A 25,180-nucleotide genomic window follows, 5' to 3' on the forward strand; every position below is an offset into this window, starting at 1 on the left:
ACAAATCCTTCTAATGTTATAGAGAAGAAACTGACATGAGTGAATCACATTAGCAACATGAGAGGAAAAGGACAGTTGATTGTCCATGGTTACCCCAAGGTTGCAAGCTGTGGCTGAAGGGGAGATCAGATCGTTGTGCAAGGATATAGCAAGATCATGAGCTGGGGATGAATCACCTGGGATGAACAGCAGTTCAGTTTTGCTAGGATTGAGCTTTAACTGATGAGCAGTCATCCATGATGAAATTTCTGCCAGACATGCTGAGATCCGGTCAGAAGCTGTGGCATCTGGGGGTGGGAAAGAGAAGATAAGTTGTGTATCATTAATATGTGAAATAACTTCACCAAGAGAGTGGGTATACAGGGAGAAAAGAAGAGGACCAAGTACTGAGCCCTGTGGGATGCCAGTGGAGAGTCTGTGTGGAGCAGATGTCACTCCCCTCCATGATACCTGATATGAGCATCCTTCCAGGTAGGAAGCAAACCATTTCCAAGCTGATCCGCAAATCCCAAGACTCTTTAGGGTGGATAAGAGAGTCTTATGTTTGACTGTATCAAACGCTGCTGAAAGGTCAAGGAGGATAAGGATGGATGACAGTTTGGCTGATCTAGCAGCATGTAGCTTCTCAGAGACATCCAAAAGGGCTGTCTCTGTAGAGTGAGCTGCTTTAAAGCCAGACTAGTTGGGGTCTTGGAGGTTGTTCTGTGAGAGATAGACAGACAGTTGATTATAGACAATGTGTTCAAGAATTTTTGAAAGAAATGAGAGAAGTGATACCGGTCTGTAGTTACTGATGTCTGATGGATCCAGAGCAGGTTTCTTTAGGATGGGAATAACCCTTGCTCTCTTGAAAGTAGCTGGTACCTGACCAGATGCTATGGATCTATTGACGATAGTGGAAATGAAGGGCAAAAGGTCTTGCGAGATGGTCTGGAGCATAGTGGTAGGGAGTGGATCCAATGGGCAGGTGACAGTATTATAGTATATTCTAAAATTGACATCATTCTCACATTATCATTATTATCTTATTGACACCTATTAACCTGAGAATAAATAATAAAATACATTTAGTGCCACAATTTACACTAAACAAAAGGCCGTTCAGTATTTTTTAAAATTAATCTACTATTTCAAATTATTTTATGACCACAGATCATAAAATCAGACTGCGATCAAAATCAGCAGGACTGATTGTGAGTTTTTTCCATACAACAATACTTTGTTAAAATTAAAACTATTAAACTATTAAAGTTAAAACTAAATCAATCTAGTGAAAGACGATGTTCAATTGTGTCGGTCTTTCTGTGAAGCCATGGAGCTACAGTAAAGGTCCAACTGAAAATGGATTTTAAAGCTATTGGCCATTTGAATTATGAATATTTTCATAATCATAAACTAGTCTTTTAAATCCATAAGTGGTAATTGGTTATGGTCCATGAAAGAGCTCTTATAAGATAAATGAGGCAAAGGATCAGTCGGGGTAGGCATATTTAAAATATATTAGCTTTAAAAACAAAAACTACAACATCGCCCAGACACAGACAAACACAAACACATTCCCCGAATTAGAAAACACCTGAATGGTGTGAATGTAAATGTAAAATTCAGGCTTGTGATCTAGAAATGAATATACAGCAGTGATCAGAAACCCAGTATGCATAATACATCAGAAATTGATGCAGAAAAATGTGTGATGACTCACATGTTGGTAGATGATTAAACCCTGAAGTACTTGCCTTGCTCATTTGGCCTCTCAGCAGAAAGTGTTGTGTTGCCATCATACAAAGCAACTTTAACGATTAGAGCCAAAGTAGCAATACTCCTTGAAATCTCAGCTGTGGAAGAGTCGACACTCCAGCTGGAGCTGCCGTTGTCCAGGCCTCGAGAGGAGACAGGATTCAGGGAGCTGGAGTGCTTACACAGCCTGTGCTTACTCTGATGATTTCACCACAATAGCCATCGTTCATTCTGCACATAAAGTCACATATGCACTTTATTTTTAAGTTATTCAAAACAACCATATAATATTCATACCATTCATATGTATTTCATAAGTAACTGTACTTTTTTTTGTTAATATTTTGTTTGTTTTTTCCACTGGTCATTTTGGATTTTGTTTTATTGTATCTTATTTTATTGTATTTTTATTTGAATTTTTTTACCCTCTTTCGATTTGATTCCTTTTTATTTACACAGACTGTCGTAAAAAGCATTTCACTGCATGTCATATTGTGCATGATTGTCCATGTGATCAATAAAATTTTAAATGCATGGAATACATTCACTTTTCATATAATGTTATGATTTACACTAAATGAAATATGATGATTTTATTTCTTGGGCTTATGCAATACGGTTTTTGACGTTGTAAATCATGAGGCCAGTATTTAAAAGTTATTTGTTTGTTTGTTTGTTTGTTTGTTTGTTTGTTTTTTAGCATTTAAACGTACTGAGTGTGTTTTGGAAGCCAAAGCAGGGTTACGTCACGTCGCGTATCAGCTGACGTCAGACGGAAACCTTTCCTCATTTACGTCTACAAGCTGTAAAAAATGACCTTCTCAACATGGCGGAGGCTTTAATTACTAGGAGCGTGTTCCTTCCACGCTGTCAAAGAAAAAGGCTGAATCCCATATCGCTCCGACATAGCAAAGACTGTAGAGGAAATGACTACACGCACTATGTAGTGATCTTATATCGGGATTAGGGAGCTATTTGGGATGGAGCGAAAGTAGGTTGTGTCGTTAGCGTCAGCACCGAAATGCATTGTGGGAGTGAGGGGTGGGGGGAATCGCTTCTCCGAATGAGAGAGCTACAAACAAGCCGCTAGGGACCGGACAATCCGCTGAACATGAGAAATTACTGATTAAAATATAACACGCTATACGCTGAGCATTTCCTAATGCATGATTTCATTAATTCCGGGTTTGTTTTGGTCTGTCAGGCTCAGCTCGCGCATGCTTTGCTTTAAACTAGTCTGCTGCTTCGTCCGATAGCAAAGCTGTAAATTGTGAAGGCTCAGGTAAGACCAGTGTTTCCTCATTTATAACCAGTTATCGGTATTTACAGGGAAGAAAACAGATGAACTTTAATTTTGCAATCTGGTAAAGAAAAAGGTTTGCATAAGGTCAGCTTGTTTATGTCCCTGATGGGTTTAAACACGTACAGACAGAGACGAAGGGCCCTAGACGGGATCGAGCGACAGTTGGACATGGTGTCTCGCGCATCATTTGTTAAACAAATTTGTCTCTGTTGTGTCGGAAATATATTATCGCACAATTCATAATCCCAGCTCACGACGTTCTTCCTATAGGTACAGTACAGATAAGAGTTTGGTTAGAATCCGTACTAGGAAATCTTGTGCTGTTATGGCTCCGTTCTCAATTAATACCATCTTCCTTAAATAGTTAGTGCTGCTCTAGGATGTACTACATTAAGCCAGTAGGTCACTACGTAGTCCAGTGTTGTGCGGTTTAGGACGGGGCCGCCGTGTCCCTGGCAACGGTAGTTAAGACCGCTTAATTCGGTGTCTGGGGCAAAACGGAAAGCACTGTGATTTGTGTGTGCACCTGTTTCACCTGCTCCCTAAGTCTGTTTATCTCCCTCAAGTGTTTCTTTCCTCTCTTAACACCTTAACCATGTACGTGTTCATGACTAAGTGTTTAAAATGATAAACGAGCCCCAGACTTGCCTCTGTTTAAAGCTTTACTAAAGGTTGGGCCAGTTGGAGCTTCCTGATGCTATGTTATTTGCCCAAGGGGAGGTTAATTTGTAGCTATAGTTGTGGCCTTGTGTAAAGGACATGAACTTAATAGAGACCTTTTGGTTTTCCATTAGCTTATCCTTTTCCTAATCTCAATGTTCGTTGTCTGAAATTTTAGACTTCCTTTCGAATATCAGCAGTAAAATCAAGAAGCCCTTCAAACATGGACTGTGTTGCTGCAGGGTTTGCTTTCGCAGCTTTTATTTACATTTACCTACCAATGCTCGGCTCTAATGAGTTTGAAACTTCAGCTGAGAACTCGGTGAGAACCAAAGCCTTTTCACATTTGCCTACGTTGGGCAAACCAGAAACATAAGAGATGCGGCTGTAGATCTCACCAGTTCCATGGCTGCTGTAGGACGTCCCTGCAGCCTGCATTTGCACATTCAAGAGCTCTTCTCTTTGTGCTGCTCTCATCGTCTTTCAGTGAATGCGAATTCATTAAAGGTCATTTCATCTGACTAGTGCTTTACTGATCAACCCTTTTGCGTGTCGCCCAATATCCAGTCCTGAGCCACCCCATGCGTGTGATTGTAATGGGCTGAAATTCTGACGAAAAAACGAGTTTATATATATATAAACTCGTTTTTTTTTTTTTACTTTGGATCTGGTTTGGCCTGAAAGCTGACCTAAAATCCGTTTACAGAAATTTGTTCTTGAAAATTGAACTTGAGCTTTTGTTAGCGGAATAAGGAGTGGTATGTGTTGATGACTGCTAAGACGAACAGGGATGTGGGTGAAATGGTATTTGACAGTATTTACAGTTAACTGGTTGTTAAAAGAGTAGTCAATATTTCAAAGCCGAGTCAATTTACAACACGAGACTTAGCCTTAGGTATTTTCCCCTCCCTTTTTCTTGCGCTTTCCTATACTCCTTATTCCCTAACGTATCTTTTCTCTTTCTGTCCAATCGTTTTCTTGCCGTCAGTGACGTCCAGCATGACAGACAGTATCATGAGCAAAGCGGCCACCATGGAGATCCCTATCAACAGTAACGGGGACAGCAGGACTCTGGGCGAGGACGATGGCCTTGAGCAGGTAAGGGAAGCTCTTTTTCTCTTTAAATTTAGATGTCTCAGGTCACGCAAAACTATCGTGAAGTATATGTGATTGGGCTAAGTTTGTGATCTTTAAAATGTGTTTGTTGAAGTGTGAGAGTGTGGCCACGTGGCCTTGTGCAGTTTCACCTTTGTGTCCTGAGAGAAAATCTCCTGTGAGCAGGTGAAGCAAACATTTATTCACAGCTCTCTCTCTCTCTCTCTCTCTCTCTCTCTCTCTCTCTCTCGCTCTCTCGCTCTCGCTCTTGCTCACACTCACACTCACACACACACACGAGAGAGTGTGAGCATACATGTTTGCACAAGAGAGACTTTTTGCACTGCTTGTATCTGGTATCAGTCAAGTTTCAATCTGCTGATATAAAGTAACGCAGTATGTCAGTAACTCAAGGAGTAAAGACTTCTAATATTAGAAGGACATATTTTAACTCTAGTGTTATTTCCTGCTCCGGTTTAGGATTAAAAAAAAAATGCTGATATGAGAGACAGGGGGTGGAAACGTCCCTTAGTAAACAAAAGGTGAAATGCGTGCATTGTCTAAAGACACGCCTGAGTGAAACAACTGTGCAAGGTTTTTAGATCCGGGTGAGGAACTCTGCTTAAACACCACTGTGTTTGTTTAAAGACTGAGCAGATTTACTTTAGTAGCTATTTAGAATTTCATGCTCAGACTTACTTTTCTGAATATGATAATGTGTTGCTTAGTGACTGGTTTCTCATGTCTTTTTAGCATATTTTTCCCCTCTTCTGCACAGATTCTCATCACACCAGTTTATTGCTCTTGTTTGTTTGTTTATTACTCATGTAGCACCGACTTTGCGAGTTCTCTGGTGATGGAATTGCATTAGGAGTGCAGTTATTTTTGCATATTCTCACAGTTTGCGGTGCACAAATGTCACACATGAAGACAGAGGCTGCTTAATTGGTTAACAGACAATGCTGACCACTCTGAGGGGCTTCCAGAAATGTAATTCTGTTGCCTGTAAATGTGTTAAAGATGCTTGGCTGATATCAGCAACGACAGATGGCTTTTTTCTGTGGTCTTTTGAAAGAAGAGGTAAATGAAACCAGTCTGTAAATGATGGGCTTTTAGATGACTTTATCAGTGACATTTTTTATTACATTTGTTACTGTTCAGAATGAAGTAAAAATGAGACACTCAGCATGATTTTTGTGCATTTTAGCATGATTGGTTGTGGGGATGTGACGCTGGGCTACTATTTATGAGCTGTTTTTACTTTACACACACACCCACATCATATCTTCTGAAATATGCCTAAAAAGATCTGAAAAATGAATATAAGGGCTTCTTGGTGCAAGTATAGTTGTCACATTACTGGATTCCCAGTTTAATTCCATGGGTTACTGACTGTAGAGGTTCACATCTTCTCTGTAGGGGTTACCTCTTGGTTTACCAGAAAAGAATGCTGCCAAACTGGCCATGCTGAAGGGTGTGTGCGAGTGTGTGTGCACGTGAGAGAAAGAGAGGTGTGTGTGTGTGTGTGTGTGTGTGTGTGTGTGTGTGTGTGTGTGTGTGTGTGTGTGTGTGTGTGTGAGTGAGAGGTAACCTGTAGTATGTCGTCTTTTCCAGAGCCCTTCTGGGATAGACTTCAACATCCATCATGAATGTGACCAGGATAAAGCTTGTAGTATTCATAGAAATAGTTGCTGCTGTTGTAGCGTAGTTGTAATAATAGTTGTTGATGTTGTACAGTGGTTGTAGTATAGTGGTAGTAGAACTTGTATTAATAGTTGTAGTATACTGGTAGTAGATTCTACACTACTGTACTATACACTACTGTACTATACTACAACTTCTACTAATTACTAAGTAGAAGTTGTAGTATAGTGGTAGTAGAACTTGTAGTAATAGTTGCTGATATTGTAGTATAGTGGTATTAGTAGTTATTGAAATTGATGTAGTATAGTGGAAGTTGTAGTTACAGTTGTTATAGTTGAAGCTGTTATTTGTTTTCCATACAGATTACAGCACTATTAGAAAGTTGTAGTAATAACAGTAATATTAGTTAGTACTTAAAGTTGTAAGAGTTGAAGTAGTAATATTAGATGTAGATGTTGATAGTAGCTGATGTAGTGAAATGGTTGAACTGGTAGTACAACTTAGTTGTAGTAGTTAAAGTAATAGTTTAAGTAGAAGTTGTTCATGTTGTCTTAGTTGTAGTAGATGTAGTAGTTGTAATAGAAGTTGCCTGTATTGTAATAGTGGAAGTAATTCAATTAAATATATATAATAGTTTTACTAGTACATGTGGAAGTAGCAGTATTAGTTGAAGTAGTCATAGTAGTTGTAGTTGTTGTTATCGTTGTAGTAGAAATAGTATGGAGTTTTAGCCAGGAAAATATTATATTTTCAATTCTAATATGCTTGACTATGTTAAATGCAACAGAACTTTTTCTTTATTTATTTCATTATTCACATTCAGGCTGGAACTATTTGGTATTTTAGTGCTCTTTTTTTTCTTTCTTTCTTTTTCTTCTTCCTTTGGGGCACCAGGGTATTAAAATCATTTCTGGTGGATTCCCCAAGTCAGAATGTCCATGAAATAATTCATTCTCATCTGTAAGATGCTTTTCTGTTGTCCTCATTTCCGTTGTCCCCCTGTTCTACTGAAAATTATTACTCCTGCTGTAGATTCCCTGATCAGAGCTGTGTTTCAGAGCTTCTGTTCCAAATCAAGCTTTACTAATAATTCATTCTTCTGCTTAAAAATACGAGTAGGTAAAATGACATTATCTGTGCTCACTTTTACCAATCATATGGTCATATGGTACTGCAAAATACGTAGCACACAGCTCTGCATTTGTGGAATTTATAAATCTGAATGCCTTCTATCTCCTATTATTCAGTTCATTTAAGCTGAAGATTATTTAATCATATTTCATGCCACTGTTGATTTTCTTTTTATGGCCACTTGTTTTTGTTTCTGCATTGTTCATTTTCTTTTCTGTATGTCTTTCTGTCATCCATCCATGTCCGCAGGCTCCAAAGGTACAGTGGGGCCTGAATGAGAAGGTAGGGCGTCCCCCAGTCCAAAGGGTGAGGAGCGCACTGGTGGAAGGGTCCGAGCACACAGAGGCTCTCTCTGTCTTGTGTGTGTGTGTGTGTGTGTGTGTGTGTGTGTGTGTGTGTGTGTGTGTGTGTGTGTGTGTGGCCTTTAATTGCTGTTTGGCCCCTAATTTCACAGGATGCTTTTCAAAATTTCCATATGTGTACACTAAATAAAGATTAAATGATTTTATTCTTGGGCTTCACTACAGCCAGTAACACTAAATGAGTATAAACATATGCGGCAGAAAAGATTGGATGATTGCTTTGCTACATAAAGCTGTCACTTTTTCCCCTCTAGTATCAGTGTCTTCAACTGTGAGGAGACAACTGGCCAAGCACTTACACAAAGTAAATTACAGTAAAGACCTCTCTGTATCTCTGGTGCTGGTCACTTACAGACAAGAGCCAGTCGCTGAGAAAAATCCTACTCTAATAACCTATATAACTTAATATAATAACTTTTCTTATTAAAGGCCATAAAATATCCTGCCGTTTCCTTGAATTTTTAAGATAAGTAACGAATACAATATGACAGCATTTAGTTCAAATAAATATTAACCAGGGGCTGGGATTTGTTTTTTATTTCAGTTATATTTATCAGTTTAAGGTTAAGTTCTCATTTATTAGATGTATTTATATTCATTAATTTGTCGAATGAATATATTTGTTGAAGAAGTTGTTAAATGTCTGAGAAGCAAATACGTTTTTATCGATCACTTACGTTACAGCAGATATAAACTGTTCATAGCACCATTCATTCTTCTCGGTCTCTTTGTTAAAGTTAATTAAATAAAGACTGTAGTTTTTTAGATTACTCACTGTTAATTATTCTAAAACTAGTTAACTAACTGAAAATTATTCAACACTCAGAGTTCAGATATATAGTAACTTGATTTTAAACTTAAAATGTTTATTCTGTTTCTATACTTATGTAAAGCTGCTTTGGGACCATGTGGATAGTTAAAAGTGCTATACAAATAACTTCAGCATGCTTTAACTCAATACAGCTGGCCAAGACAAGTGTTACATCAATTTCAAATAAAACGTAATATGAAACAAAAAGCTTCTGGCAGCGAACAGAAGCAGAACCGGTCACAGGCAGCAGCTGTCATTATGCTAAAACTAAACACACACTGTTTGTCCTGGCTTGTGATTGTGGGTCAGGAAATGCCTTGTTTTTGTCTTGTACTCATCAGTCCTTTAATCAGAGCAAATTACTTTTTGCACAGTCAGTGATAAACTCTTGATCTGAATTCATATCTTTTGACTAAATGTTAACATTGTCATCTGAGCCAATAAGCGGTGGCCTGCTGTGGTTGTAATAAAAATAGTCAGCAATTCAATGTGATCATCCAATCTTTTCTGAATAACAGTCAGTTAAATCAATAGTATTGCACACATCGATTTTGAAAAGCATCCTGCTATGAAACCTGTACACTTAAAGCTGCTGTAAGCAGTTTTTGCATTTTATACATTTACAATAGAATTATCTACTGAAGGAGTTTCAACAGCATGGACACTAAACCTTGTCCTCCAAGGCGTGGAAAAAATGGAAGAGCATTTGTCTTCTTTAGCTAACATCTGGTCAATGAACAAATAATTGCACTATACAAAATAAAAATCTCGCTTGAGGTTATTTATTTATTTATTTATTTATTTATTTATTTATTTATTTATTTAAGGCTTGTATACATTTGCATATTTCAGCTCTGCTCAAGCCCAAGAATATTAGCAAGACAATTTTATTATTTATTATAGGTTACATCTTGACTGAATGAAAAAAAAAAATGTATGCAGCAGCTTTAACTTAACCACAGCTAAACCTTGGGAAAAATGTTTTTTCTGTTGATATTAAAAATCTCTTTGGATCTATATGGTATGTTTCTGACATACTGATGGTTTCAAATGGATTTTTGGTACTAGTAACCCTGTGTGTCCGCCTTCAACTAACACGTGTTACTAATCTACTGTCAGTCATTGACATCTTGCCAATGCCGTGACCTTAAAGTTGATTTGTTTTTTTTTTTTGCGAATATTTCTTCTTGGGCTCAGTCTAGCAGTGATGTACAGCACAGTATGCTTGCCTCTGTAAGAGGAAGCGAAGCAGCTGCATGCTGTATGTGACTGCTGCGTGTCCCTGCTGTGACGTTGTTTGGGAAATGATTGGCCTGCTCTGTAGGAGGGGATTATTAAGGCTTTTTATTTGCATCGAATGCACATTACTGCACTGTTGATGCAATCAGAGCACAAATCACATCATATTCGTCATCGTTTGGAGTCACAGATAAAATGCTGTAGCGAAGTAACCTGTGTGAACGTCAGTCTGTTTAGAAGTCTGTTGCAGTATGAAGAAAATGTTTTAATTACTTTAGGATAGTTTCTTAATACCTACCTAACACAAATGTGTTGTCCCTGTGCATTGTGGATTAATATGCTTTAGGATTTACTTTTAGTAACGTTGCCAGTATTGAATGCCACAGACAGGGTAATCTTTTGGTCTCTTTGTCTCTTGCTCTGTGTGTGTAGGATTTGCAGCAGGTAATGGTATCCGGGCCCAACCTCAATGAGACCAGCATTGTATCAGGTGGCTATGGAGGTACAGCAGAAGGCATCATTCCTACTAGCTCTATCAAAGGTATCACAATTCTCTCTCACTCTCTCTCTCATGCACTCACTCACAGATAAACATATACACTTACACACTTACTTACACTCCCACATAAATATGTACACACAAACACTCACATATAATCTAAGATATGAATGTACACACACACACACACACACCTTGTTATCCTGTTGTATAAGTGGAGCCTCAGATTCGAGGCAAGGCGGATTTCTGGGCATGCTGCTGAATGCGAATCCTGTCTTGCATTATGTGTTCCAAATGCATATTTTACAGCTCATCAGCTAGCTAGCATGAAGACATGCCAAAGTTGGATTTTCTCTAGAATTTCTATGTACAGCTGCTCTCTGTCTCTCTCCCACCATTTCTTTCATGTATTCTCTCTATTACTTTATTGCATGTTCAGCATCAGAATTTTCCAGACAGGATTGTCTCTCTTTCATAGGCATTGTTCATGGCTCTCTTAATCAGTCTCTTTAATAAACTCACCTTTGAACTTTTCATCCTCAGCAGATTTTTTCATGTGCTGTGTTTTTCAGGATCTTCGTGATGTTTATCTGTAGGTTGATCTGTATGTATGTTCTACTGGCATTACAGTAGCTGTGCTCCAGAGAAGTGGTAGCTTAGTCGTTAAGGCACTGGACTACTGATCAGAAGGTTATGAGTTTGAACCCCAGGACCATCAGGCAGCCATTGCTGAGCCCTTGACAAAGGCTCTTAACCCTAAATTGCTCAGTTGTTTTAAATGAGATAAATGTCAGTTGCTCTGGATAAAGCCATCTTCCAAATGCCATGAATGGAAATGAAATGAATAGAGATTAGGGATGTAACCAAAAATGAAGGTTATTCAGAATGAATAGATAATGTGTTTTAATTAGATTCTTTTGTTTCATTTTGTAAATAAAATATTTTGTCTACCTGGTCTAATTGTGCAACTTAAACGTCAGGTTCCTGTTTTAGTTCCAATAAATCCTTCGATGTTTCCACAGCTTAGGACTACAATGGCTCTGCAGTTGCCACAGTCTCTGTCAAGGATCAGTTGATAACAAAATAGACTTATTAGTAAAAATAGGTGAATTTCCTTGTTAAGTGCTGTTTTTAACCATACAGTTAACAGCCATTGAAAGGAAACATATATAATCTCTCTTTTGTCTGGTTCCTCTCAAAGCTTTTTCCTCATATTATTTTAGGGAGTCACTTATTTCTTCCTAAATAGGGGTAAATATATATACTGATTTTGGTTTCATCTCTAAAGTGTTCAGTGGGGTTGAGGTCAGGGCTCTGAACCTTCTTCTACCATCTCTTCTTGGATGTCACTTTGTGCGCGCAGGCTTTGTCATGCTATATTTGGGCTTCTTAAGCCAGGTTAAAGGAAACTTTAATACTACAGTGTACAGAAACATCCTATACAATCATGTGCTTCCAGTTATGTGGCCACAGTTTGGCGAATGCTTACACATGGCTGTGATTGTCAGGAGTCCTTAAACTGTTGGCCATATTGTGTATATGCAAATGGTTTACATTTTTTGTGGGGATTCATGTTTTGAATGCTAGTTGCTAATAATATTTAGTCACACTAGATAGAAAGCGTGGATGTCTTGAATGTTCCACACGACATCTAGGTTCAATGAATCCGTCCAATAATGAACTTGAGTGATGTTGCGAAGGAACTGTAGAAGTTAAGGAGCTGTGTTCCTCAAATTGATATTGTTATTATTGACCAAGTTTGTTTTGTTTTCCAGAATTGCCAAATTTGATTTGAAATACCACTATATTATATATTAATCTACTCGGCTACAGACAGAAATGTCGGTACAGCAGTAGCTTAAATAATCCCATTTTTGTTCTCATAGAAATATATTCATCACACAAGCTCTGATTGGGTCCTGATGTAATAATAGTAATTTAATAGAATTAAAATGGATCAGATTCTGACATGAGGTAGAGGTTAAATGAGAGGCTGTGATGGCAGCTTCTGGCGCCCTCTGGTGGCTGATTTTGTCAGCGCATTCTGTCTCTCTTCTCTCTCAGGCCCCGCTGTTCACCTCAACACTCAGTTTATGGGCAACAGACGCATCCCAGTCGATGGACAAGGTTACAGCTTCACTCTTTCTCCCTCTCTCTCTCTCTTTCTTTCTCTCTCTTTCTGGGTGTGTCTCAGTCAGCTCCCTAGTTCGTGAAGTAGTAGATCATAAACTTGAGTTTTGGTAGTGCTACACATCAGGATACAATCGATTTGTTCTTACTCACACTCATTTCTGTCATTGACTTCAAGCATTAATGGAATTTAAAAAAATCCTTCAGAGTCATTAGCCACGAGCAAACCGTATATAGAAAGTCGTGTAAAGTTAAAAATAACTCCTTTAAAAATTCATTTTAGAGCAAAAACTATATACTTCCATTTGTAGATGAAGTTAGCTGAGAGTTTGTCTGCCGATTAGAGAGGCTGTCATTATGCCATTTTCAATAAGGGGCGTTACTGACCATTGATGCTCCCTGGATTTTGTAATGCATTGTGGGAGTTTTTACATAGTGAATGTTTCAATGCTCAACACTTAAAATGCCCCCTGATAAGTACCATGACTACTGAACTAGGGAACTGATTGAGATACTATCTCTCTCTCTCTCTCTCTCTCTCTCTCTCTCTCTCTCTCTCTCTCTCTCTCTCTCTCTCTCTCTCACACCCTCTTCCTCTTCCTCTCTCTCACATGCTTGGCCAGGCTGTAGTGTTGGGATTTACGCCCTGCACCTTCTTTTTATATTATTTGCATCTCTTTTCCAAAGGTTGGGAATGTCTGGACAGATGGATTCACTTTTCTTATTTTCTCCTCTAGGTTTTAGAGTCTGCTGTCTGCTTGAAATTAACTGCATCTTTTCTTTTTCTTTACCAGGCTTCACTTTTCAGTTAAGTTTCCAGGACAAATTGTGTAAGCGTATAAAAAAGCAATATTAAGCAATCATCCCATCAATCTTTTAAGCATCTCTTATATAAATATTTGAAGATGTGATTTGTGGAACAGACATTTGTGTTGGTCAGTAATTGTCTCTGATAATATTTTTGTTTTACTCTTTTCTGCTAGGCTCTGGGGAAATAGAATGATGATAATTTGTGACTATTTTATTTATTTGGGTTATAAATATGAATCATATGACTTTACTCTCAATTTCTGAAAATTGTGTAACTGTTAGATAAAACTTTCCAACTAAGAATGTTTTTAGAATCTTTCGGCAGGTTAATTTCTGAACTCAAGTGAATGACGTCATTAATAATAAAGCTATTTAATATACACTTGATTTCTGTAGTTAGAAATATCCATTCACAAAAAAATGGGTTTAGGCCCATGGCATTTATGGCATTAAAGGGTATCGCAGTTCAGTCACGTTCTGCTAGAAACATATTTCTAAGACCTAGTTTGTAGTAAGCATAAAAATGTTAGCTTTTTAATACCCAATAATATACAGTTGTGGGTTATCAGAGTAAAATTATTAACACGGAGGATCTAGATAAACACACACACACACACACACACACACAGTATTTAGGAAGGAATTTTTTTTTGCCTGATCAGTGAAAATTTCCAGTCTGTCTGTCATGTTTAATCCTGCTTTCATCTTTTCATAGTCGTACATCTTCTCTTCATAATCCTTTTCCCCCTCCTTCTTCTCCACCCTGTTATTCTTCCTGACCTTCTTATGTATATATATATATATATATATAATATATATATCATCGTCCTTTCACACACCAAACACCGTCCCGTGCCCTTCATATCACCTATGGACCCATGTTACATATGTAAAAATGTAACTCTGAATCCTCCCCTTTCATTAACTAAACCACGGCATCAATTCCTTTCTCCGATTTCTTGTAACGACCCCTAAATGCCCGTCCACACCCCTTACCTGACCCCCTCATCAGACTTGCGAATGAAGTGCAGGGGTGTTAGCATTGGCCCGAGCCACTCTGCTGCCAGCCGGATAGCCAACCAATCAGACGACTTCCCCGGTATCCCAGGTACCCCGGGATTTTTTTCCTTCATTATGGTCTCTGGAAAGCCATCACAATTTCATTCACTCTCGTTTGCTCCCTCTTTTCAGCTTTTGATATTACGTAGCACACTGATCAGTGCTTTCTCTCTGCTGCAGTGCTCCATTTAAATAGAACTACTTAATCTTCTGAATTTTTATTGGTTTTAAGGGTTAGGTGAAAGGTTTATGAGACTGCTGTAAACTTAGAGATATGTCTGAGTATCGCTTTGGTTCTTTGTATCATAGGATCCAGCATGCACCACAGCAACAGTTCGTCTGTGATGGCAGAAGAGGCCGCGAGAGGCGTCGCAGTGGAGAAGTTTGACATGATGAAGAAATGGAGCTTGAACACTTACAAGGTAATGAGCCGTTCTTAAGCCAATCGTTAATAATAACAACATGAATAATAAATGGCCACTCAGCATAAAGACAAAATTTAGACTGAAAAGTGTGTTAATTCAAAGCCCTTAAATTTCACACAAGCTCGTACAGATGTATGTCCTCCTTCCAGTAACAGTATTCAGTACAAAGTGCACTTGAGTGCAAATAAGAAGCATTGTTACCTGCAGGGGGCACTAAGCTATGACCAAATTATAATCTTACTCTCATTTTAGTAATCGATTTGTTTTTCTTGTCCATGATTGTAATGACTGCTTACCTTTACAACTCTCAAAATGCTCATGAAGTAATAAGTTTAAAATAACAATGTTTAAGCGACTTGAGGTCCTTACAAGTTCGTATCAAAGTTGAAGAACTTGATTATTTTACCGTAAGTGAACGAATCATTGGAGAGAAACAGAAGCATTTTATATAAAACAAACAAAAGTGAAAAAAAAAACTTGAATAAATAAATTCCATCTGTGTATATCTTAAATAAGCTGTCTGAGATAGATCAGATAATCTGCTTTAGGTAAATGCACATAAATGTACATTCTGGTATCCATGCATGTAGACACACACACACACACACACACACACACCACTACATGCTTGAGAGAATAAAACCAGTCCTCACAGGTTCATGAACAGCACTATACTGCCCTATGATCTACATTTCTTTGGAAATTCCAAAACGTGCTTACTCCCTAAACCTAATACCTGGTTGGGCCACCCACAGAATTGTCGTAATTCAGCCACATTGGAGCGTTTTTGAGCGTGAACCACTTTTTAAGGTCATGCCACTGCATGTCAATAGGATTCAGGTCAGCACTTTGACTAGGTCACTCCAAAGTCTTGTTTTTCTTCAGCCATTCAGAGGTGGACTTGCTGGTGTGTTTTGGATCATTGTCCTGCTACAGAACCCAAGTTCACTTCAGCTTGAGGTCACATACATTGTCCTTCAGGATTTTTTGGTAGACAGCAGAATACATGGTTCCATTTATCACAGCAAGTCTTCCAGATTCTGAAGCAGCAAAAACAGCCCCAGACCAGCACACTAAAACACCCATATTTTACTGTTGGTATGACGTTCTTTTTCTGAAATGCAGTGTTACTTTTATGCCAGTTGTAATATGACACACACCTTCCAAAAAGTCTGATTGTGTTTTCCCTTAATAATAAGAACCTTCATTTAAAAACTGCATGTTGTGTTTACTTGTTATCTTTGACTAATATATAAATTTGTTTGATGAAACACTTTTTCACACCACTTCAGATGTGAGCTGTCTTTAATTTGCCTGTAAATGCGGTTGGTGTGAATAGACTAGAAATGGCCAGAATCAGAGCACAACCTTATTATTAAATGATTTTTCCATTGCCATTTTTGGCAAACACAGGATTCTTCTATTAAACTCCTAGCAGTGAAAGCCCATATGTAATTACTTTCTCTGATAGCTGTACTCATGTTTGACACAGGCTGAATGTGGGTCATGATCACATCAGATGTCGTGTCTGCTCAAAACTGCTGGAAATCGGTGGTAAATTTGAAACAATGAATTTGTGTTTATTTCTGCAGTCGAGGGACTGTTTAAGTGTAAAGAAAATACTACCAATATGGCAATAATGGGCCACATTGATACATGAACTTCCTTTCTTTAACATTTAAATTTGAACACAAATCACACATGATGCTGCTTTACTGTTCTTTAGCAACACTGTGACGTAAAGCAGCATGACTGTATACCTGCAGGATAGCGTTTCTAAGAAAAGACATCCATTTCTGTGTGACATCATTCACACAGGATGTCACAAAGAAATGGATTCAATTCAATTTTCGATTCAGTTTATTTATTCAGCACTTTTAACAGTTCACATGGTCTCAAAGCAGCTTTACAGAAATATAGAAACAGGAAAAAAATAAAAATAAAAAAATAAATACTTTTAGAAATGTAAATTTAAGTTATTTTTTATCTCTAATATATATCCCTAATGGACAAGGCAAAGTCCTCATATCATCTTATGCAGTTTATCTTTGAAAATATAATTTTTACGACAGCTTATATTATTGCTCCTGCAAAAGCTTGTGCAAACTACGTATTAGCTGAGTTAGTGCAAACTACGTATTAGATTTCAACATAAAGTTTTATTGCTCTTAACAAATACACAGTGAACAAATACACACTGCTTCCATAGAAATTCATGTTGCTGCTTGTATAAAGCTTGTAGACTGATCAAAGTGTTTATGCTCGACAGCAGTCTGACTCATTGTGAACAGTTGCTCAATCAAACTGAGAAATGATACTTGCATTGAAATCAAGACAACATTGAATCATCTCAGTGAACACAGCTACTTCCAAATGCATTTAAAAGTATTTTAAAGTACATTTACATTTGGCAGATGCCCTTATTTAGAGCGACGTACAAAGGTGCTTCTAAGTCTCTATTATTGAATCCATTAACTCTGGTTCAGTTGGTTAGAGACTTAAGATAACATTCTTTACAGTTATGTTTTTTAATACATACATGCAATAAACAGTGGAGAAAGTGCTAGTTCAAATATTTCATGAAGAAGTAGGTTTTCAACCATCTAGTCCAGTGGTCTATTCTTATTCGGAAAGGACACCTGATTCTGAAGCCAAGATCAACTGAATCCATAGGAGGAGTCAGGTTTGGCTCCTGATTGACATCAACCATTTCCAGATAAATTTGGCATGCCTGTTCTACCGTCCATCAAAAATAAAACATGCTAGCATTAGTTTCCATGGGTCTAAGAATAAATTTATGTCCCTCACACACACTATAGAGATGACAAAGTTTTAACATGCTAAATCACAGAATATGGATTAATAACAGGATATTTGTAATAGATTAGTCAGTGAAACAGATATAACTTAACAGATAAACAGAGATGAGTAAAGTCAAGGCCGTGAGACTTGTGTTTAAATGCCGTAAATGACTTTAGGTGATGAGACAGAAACAGACGCAAATGTTGGTTTTCCTTCAGCAAATTGCAGGGCTTTAAATGCAGTTTTCTGTTTTTATACTTTTGGTTTAACTCAAAACCAGACAAACTATAATAGAGAATATTGCTGAAGATTTGTTAAACCTGACATAACGAAGGTTATGAGATTTTAGTTTTTTACAGATTTAGATATTTTACAGTGATCGTTAATATTGCTTGCATTTTAGTAAGAGGAAATGGTTAGCTTTGCTCTGTGACTTGTAGATCTTCCTCATGCTGTTAGTCATATAGCAGGTCTGTGAGCTGGAACAGATAATATAACTTTTATTTTCTGGAATGTTCTGGTATATTTCCCCATTTTGCTGTCTTACTTGAGAACTGCTATTGACTCTTTTCTCTATCCGTGTCTTTCTCCCTCCAGTGCACTAAACAGATGATCTCCGAGCGGTTTGGCCGTGGCTCGCGCACTGTAGATCTGGAGCTGGAGGCTCAGATTGAGGTTCTGCGAGACACCAAGCGCAAGTATGAGAATGTGCTGCACCTGGCCCGTGCACTCACTAATCACTTTTACAGCATGGTGCAGACACAGCATGCACTCGGAGACACGTTTGCCGACCTCAGCCAGAAATCCCCGGAACTGCGGGTGAGCTGCGTTCACTAATAGCAGGCTACATCACTACCGACTCAGCACTGATCAGTTGATATCATCATGAATTTTGATGGATAATTACAACACTGTTGTTTCTGATGAATTTATTGTGAAAGCTATGATTACATGAACATAAATGATGTTAGAGGGGGAGGGTTCGTGGTCAGAAATTTTGCAGGGGTTAATTTGTTATTCTTATTGCCCTGAATGTGAAGTCTCCATGTTTTTCCCATGATTCAGGGTTTAATTAGGGTACTCTGGTTTCCTACTTCAGTCCAAAGGTCCTGAACTGATTGGTGTCTCTAAATTGTCCATAATGTAGGAGTATATGTGTGATTCTACCCTGTGATGGAGGGGCGGTGTGTCAAGAGTGTCCCCTGCCTTGTGTACTGATTCCCCCGGGATAGTCTCAGGGTTCCACATGACCCTGTGTAGGTTAAGCTGTAAAGAAAGAAACCCAATAGATCTATGGATGTGCATAGTGGAGGTTATTTGGGGAAAATATTGTTTGACGGTTGTGATTCTCTGCTTCTAGGACGAATTTGGCTACAATGCAGAAACTCAAAAGTTATTGTGTAAGAACGGAGAGACTCTGCTCGGCGCTATCAACTTTTTCGTATCCAGCATCAACACACTCGTCAACAAGACCATGGAGGACACGCTCATGACCATCAAGATGTATGAGAATGCAAGGTACAATACTGTTCCTGGCTTCAAATATAAATAAACGTAGACCGTGTAGCTTTCACACTAAATCAGTGCGGTTAATTCATCTGCTACTGTTGTAAATTTGGTACATTGCTACTGTCATCCACAGCATAGCACATAAGAACATGGCATTGTCGTCTAAAATATCTTTTGTCTAAGCAGTATGTCTGTGTGAAGCCGGACTAGGCAGACAGAATGTATTTATTTATTTACATTTTTTGAGGTGTGGTACGTTTCCTCAGAGCAACAGTGTTTTTGGAATTTTACCTTTTTGTTTTCGTTTTAGAAAAAGATTTCGCAATATGTTATTCCTTTAAAGTTTGCTATCTGTTTGTGTTTTTAAACAGTTAACTGAATCTATGATATTTTTAGACTAGATTATAAGACCGTGGGAATGTCAAGCAGAACACCCCTATACTCTGCTAAAATTTCTGTTGTTTTTTGAAAGATAATAGATTGCTGATTGCTATTCATCTTTAATCTGTTTCCCATCTGCTTTTCTTTTCCTCTCTCACATGCAGGTTGGAGTTTGACGCTTACAGAGCCGATCTAGAAGAGCTGAACATGGGACCACGGGACGCCGTGACCATGGCACGTATCGATGCAGCGCAGCAACAGTATCAGATCCACAAGGACAAATACGAGCGACTGCGCAGTGACGTTTCCATCAAGCTCAAGTTCTTGGAGGAAAACAAGGTGTTTAAAACTTCTCATACAGTTTTACTACATGGAAAGTCTGGTCTCAAGTCTCAACTGGTTGTCAAATATATCCACTGTTGTATAATTTGCTGAGATGAGTAGCAACATTTAAAATCTATGTCTCTGGTGGCTCATCCATGTTCTCATCTCTGTGGCCCGTGTTCGATTCCCAGGCAGGGAAACAACCCAGTCACTGCGGGGTTAACTATCAGTACTGGCCCCAAGCCCACATAAAGGGCATCTGGTGTAAGACCTGTACCAAAATCAGATGTGCGGTGACCCTGAATGGGAAGCAGCTGAAGAAACAACTAATTTGTAGAGCAGCTAAGGGGTGTTTTACACAGTGTTCAGTTAATACATATACGTGTTTTATAAAATAAAAAGCACAACCCCAAAAGATGCAAGAATATATTACTAACAAATAATCATTCTTCAGCAACATTTAGCAGAATGGTTGCCAAGCAACTCACTGTAATTACGAACTATTCAGTTATACTTCAGTCCAGTGTATGCTGTTCATCTCATTAAGCACAAGCACCATTATTGGAAGAGGAAGAGCTTTACCATGTGTGTGTTTATTAGGTTTATTAAGTGTAGTCTGCCTTGTTATTGTATGGTATCACACTGCAAACTGTAATGTATAATTAAATTAAAACACAGCCATTGAATAATTGAGGGAAATTGGTGTTATTAGCATAATATATGCAGTATGCAACTCTTGAGTTTCTCTCTCATTTATTTTAGTGGTTCTCACTTCTTTTTAATCTTCCTCCTTGATCCTGTCCATCTCTTTCAACCACTTGTCCATGCTGAACCGTTTTCTGTTTATTACAGACAGTTATACTGATGTAATGTGGTCATAGGTGTGTGTTTAAAGGGCAGTGGGGTGGCGCTGTGGTGGCTCAAGCGGTTAAGGCTCTTGGTTGTTGATCAGAGGATCAGGGTTCATGTCTCAGCTCTGCCACCAAACTGTCAACCAAACTGCCACAGTTGGGCTCTTGAGCAGGTCCTTATCCCTCCCCACTCCAGGGGTGCTATATCATGGCTGACCCTGTGCTCAGACCTCACCCCTCCAAAGTTTGGATATGCAAAGAAAGAATGTCACTGTGCTTTAATGTGTATGTGACAAAATAAAGGCAATCCTTTACAACAGATTTGAGTCAGCCAATCATAAACCGGGACCGGAGCTAATTATTTTATAAAATATGTTCTTGAATGAACCCAGATGATCCGAGTCAGTATTAAATGTTGCTTTTAGTTGTGTGAGGCATGATGGAATAAAAAACATGGCCAATTTTTCAGGTAATTGATATGACCTGGGCTGGTTATTTTTTAAATAATCATCTTTGTGCTGTAATGCTTTAGTGACTCTGGGAAGTTCTTGCTACTCAGACATAAGATCCATAGTTAAATTCTCACCTTATTTCTGTTCTTTTTTCTCCATCATGACTTTGTGTTGTGTTTTTTCCCCTGTTTCTCTCTCAGGTGAAAGTGATGCACAAACAGCTTCTCCTTTTCCACAACGCAATCTCAGCCTACTTTGCTGGCAACCAGCAGCAGCTGGAACAGACCCTCAAGCAGTTCAACATAAAGCTCAAACCCCCCGGAGCTGACAAGCCCTCCTGGTTAGAGGAGCAGTGAAGAGCTCCTAGAGTTCTCTGGCCTTCTGCAGGTTATCCAGACAGAGCAGTCGATTAATGAGACGCAGCCTGGCCACTATGGCAGCAGGGTAGCGAAAAGGCTTTACCATCCTGTAGCGGTTTGTAGGAGCCTGGGGTCCAAACTGCCTTTTCCCCTCCATACTTTTCTCCTCTTCTTCCTCAGCCTGTCTGTCTCTTTACTCCAATTGTGTTTGATCCTGAGAATAAACACTACTTGTATCTACTTTACCCTAAAAGCTGTTAAAGTTTTTGTTTTGAACAAAAGCTAAGTGATAAGTGACCAAATCTCCCAAGAAATATTGTGTCAATCAGAACTATAGTAGACCTTCAACTCTATCTCTCGCTCTCTCTCTTGTAGTCAAGGCCCATTAACTACAAAACAACTTTTTATTTCACCCTCCACTATTCTGCAATTGGGTTCTGGACTTGTAGAAATGACTGAATAAACATGGTCCTACTGTTTCAAAGAATGAATCACTAGTCAGGTTGTAAATGTACTTTATTTTTTTGTCTGAATGTCCTGAGAAATTTGTGACCTGGCAGAAAATTTGTATGATGCAGAAGGGAAAAAAAATCCTAGCTGTCTTTATAATTGATCACTTGTGCAGTAATGTTTTTTTTTTTTTTTACACGATCCTGACTGAGTATTGACTCAGCCGTGTGTCGGCTGGTGAAAGAGTCATTTACAGCTAATTGAGTCATGTACAATTTTGTCATATATTAAGTAATTATTTTAGGTTAGAAAAGAACACTGAAGGTGTTTGTAATCACTGTCGATTTGCTCTTAACCAGTTTCCCTCTAAATTAGACAAGTACGAAATCTGTACTTCTGGGGTGTAACAGTAAACCAGTATAACTGTATAGTGTCACACGGGAACGCTGATGTTATATGATTCTAGTTTAAAAATCACCATTTTCAGGTATTATCAAAGGCAAAGCACGATTCTCTTTAGTGCATATAAATATACAAACGATCCAAATAACTTGCTGTCATTGAAGTGTCATTTAATTTCATCTGCACTGAAGAAATTAATCCTGTGAGCAGATACAGTCATATTGGCTTTTATAGTTCATTCCATCTCCTTTTTTTTTTTTTTTTTAACATTTTGTAATGGGAGTTAAACTTTTGGTCTTTCTTCTAAACTCTCGCTCAAATGATTTGAGTCATCAGGAGAGTTAACAAAGTTTAACTGGGAGCCCGAGAGGAAGGAAAACTCGAGTACATTTTTAGACCTGGATTAAGAAACCCTTAATCTGATTTTGTTAGAATATCACTTTGAGTGTTCGGCTGTGTTTAGATCATTCGCAGGGTCATTCATTCTCACCACTTTCACACTAAACTCCTAGGACACATTGCCAGTCTGTGGGTGTGTTATACAAGGCAGTTGTGATACAATATTATGCTACGTACTAATTTATGTGTTTTCATTCAGTTGCTTTAAGTAAAAAATGATTAATCAAGGACATAAAGTGTAATGTAGTCTAGATTTATTTTGCCGTTTGTTTTGATTTGAGTTGCCAGTGATTAACATCATTGTTAAGCTTTACATAATAATCTGTACACTACAGTGTCTGTTAAGTTTTCAGTGGTTATTCGTTTCTGTTTAAAAATGAAGGTAACTTTGTGCTTGAATTATCCCACATATTATTTCTCCACTTGTCTTATTTATGACCTATCAAGAAGCACTCATATAAAGATATTTTGCCCTTTATCTAATAGTTGTAGGTTTCCAAAAATGCGACTCTGTAAAACTAACAAGATCTGATACACATTCTGGGGGATTTTTTGGGTTTCCTTTTTTTAATTTTATTATTATTTTTTTATATATAATTTTCTAAAGTTCATCATCCCTGTTTAAGTCCAACAGCTTGAACTATTTATCTGGATATTTTAGTTTAAACACTGAGATTCTCTCCGACTATACAAGTTAAAGTAAATGCAGGAAGAAAAAAAAAAACCTGGCCAAACTTTTGGGCACTACTTTGTGAGGTTGAGCCTTCAGAGAAGCAATACTAAAGATGTTTCTAAAAAAAATATATATATTGTATTTTGATATTGGCCTCGTGGAATATTGTGCATGGCTTGTCCAATAACCTCAGTTGTACCTTTCCATTTATTGTGGTACGTTCGTGTATGAGAAGTGCTGCACACCAATGATAATCTAATATAGGAGAACTTCTGTAGGAATCCCATGTTACCAGCAAATGTGGAGTTGTTTTCTGAAGTTAAAGCTCCCTCTTTGCCTAGAATTTCCTTACTTTTATTTTTGCTAGAATACTGAGTGCAACGTGTTTGTATGTATGTATGTATGTATGTGGGGAAAGTGTTTTGTACATCATCCTTATTTCTTATTCCTTCGACAAGTGGCAGGAAAAAAAACATGAAGGATTTTGAAGGTTGTTGAATTGTAGTGCTAAACTTATGAACCAGACCAAATCCAGGTTGTGTTATGCTCTAACTGCATTTTTACAAAATGATCGGATTACCTTTTTATTTTTGATTGATGCTATATGAAGGGATTATTACTAAAATAAGAGTCACCTCCTCACAAGAGATTTGTTTGAAGTACATTATTGTGTAAACTTGTAGTGTATGAATGATGTTTGCCTTTATTCCTAACTTTGACCAAACCCTCTGGAATATGAAAATGATCATACTAAAGCCCACAAGATAAAATATGAAATGTTTGCAAAAAAAAAAACACTGCCTTGTGTATTTTTTATTATTGATGTTTCCTTGAGTGATGTTTTAAGAAGTTGTTGCAAGTTTAATATGTGAATTTGTTACACTTCTTTTCTGAGAGATCATTATACATACATTGCATGCTTAAAGTTTTGTAGCATCAAACTTATTTCATTATTTCCAGTTTCCTGTTGCAGCAGCTCCTCCTGATCTAGATTTAATAAACTAACAAGAGCACTACAGCACCCTCGCTCATACCAAAGTATTTTCCAGTATATACAAAAAAACATGCAGATTAAATTGTTCCTTTATTCATACAAACTCACCATCTATTTTAATAGGAACACTAATTCACCTCTAATCAGTCAATTGTGTTTCAGCAGCACAATGCATGAAATCATAAGATGCTGGTCAATGAGCTTCGGTTAATGTTCACATGCAACAATAATGAAGAAAAAGTGTGAGTGGAGGGTCTGCAGGATGAAATGCCATGGTGACTAGAGAGAACAGAGAAAAATGAGCAGACTGGCCTGGTCTGACACGAAATCTGTAGTAGCTCAAATACTGTCTTGTGTATAGGCCCTTTTTATATATTTGGTGAAAAGCATCTCAGAACTCACACATCAAATGTTGATGTGGACTGGATACAGTACAACAACTGAAGACCACATCAGGCTCCACTTCTGTGGGCAAAGTACAAGTGTCTGGGGGAAAAAAACCAGCTCAGTTTAGGTAAGTTTGTGCCCATGCTAGCCCCATATTCCAAAATACAGTTGTAAAGAGTGGTTATTGGAGTTACTTTATCTTTCCTGGGAGTCTTTATGAACTGCTGCTCACTGGATGCGTTTTTTTCCCCCCATTATGTGTCTACTGTGCAGACTATTTAGTGAATAACTT

General features: G+C 38.0%; 1 protein-coding gene across 7 annotated transcripts; it reads left to right on the top strand.

Moving 5' to 3' along the window:
* Nucleotides 1-2,567: 2,567 nt before the first annotated feature.
* Nucleotides 2,568-23,870, top strand: arfip2b (ADP-ribosylation factor interacting protein 2b). Of its 7 annotated transcripts, none has more exons than XM_027171801.2 (10): nucleotides 2,568-3,019; nucleotides 4,689-4,798; nucleotides 7,820-7,876; nucleotides 10,415-10,523; nucleotides 14,434-14,529; nucleotides 14,790-14,902; nucleotides 18,305-18,526; nucleotides 19,068-19,225; nucleotides 19,762-19,936; nucleotides 21,425-23,870. In XM_027171801.2, the coding sequence occupies exons 2-10, from the start codon at nucleotides 4,700-4,702 to the stop codon at nucleotides 21,578-21,580; spliced, it is 1,185 nt and encodes a 394-aa protein (XP_027027602.1). In that variant the 5' UTR covers nucleotides 2,568-3,019; nucleotides 4,689-4,699; the 3' UTR covers nucleotides 21,581-23,870. The 7 variants fall into 7 exon arrangements, with proteins under 7 accessions (XP_027027602.1, XP_027027596.1, XP_027027597.1 ...); XM_027171795.2 differs by lacking the exon at nucleotides 14,434-14,529 and adding an exon at nucleotides 12,546-12,608 and having other exon boundaries at nucleotides 2,570-3,019; XM_027171796.2 differs by lacking the exon at nucleotides 14,434-14,529 and adding an exon at nucleotides 12,546-12,608 and having other exon boundaries at nucleotides 2,571-3,019; nucleotides 7,820-7,852.
* Nucleotides 23,871-25,180: the final 1,310 nt, after the last annotated feature.

The sequence above is a fragment of the Tachysurus fulvidraco genome, chromosome 20, assembly GCF_022655615.1.
Source record: "Tachysurus fulvidraco isolate hzauxx_2018 chromosome 20, HZAU_PFXX_2.0, whole genome shotgun sequence".
Taxonomy (NCBI): Eukaryota; Metazoa; Chordata; class Actinopteri; order Siluriformes; family Bagridae; genus Tachysurus; species Tachysurus fulvidraco.

Bases quoted from the DNA above. Each gene is read 5' to 3' on its own strand.
- arfip2b (XM_027171801.2), top strand. From the start codon at position 4,700: ATGACAGACAGTATCATGAGCAAAGCGGCCACCATGGAGATCCCTATC. The intron at 7,877-10,414 runs GTGAGGAGCGCA...CTGTGTGTGTAG, and splicing joins GGCGTCCCCCAGTCCAAAGG to GATTTGCAGCAGGTAATGGT. The intron at 19,937-21,424 runs GTGTTTAAAACT...TTTCTCTCTCAG, and splicing joins AGTTCTTGGAGGAAAACAAG to GTGAAAGTGATGCACAAACA.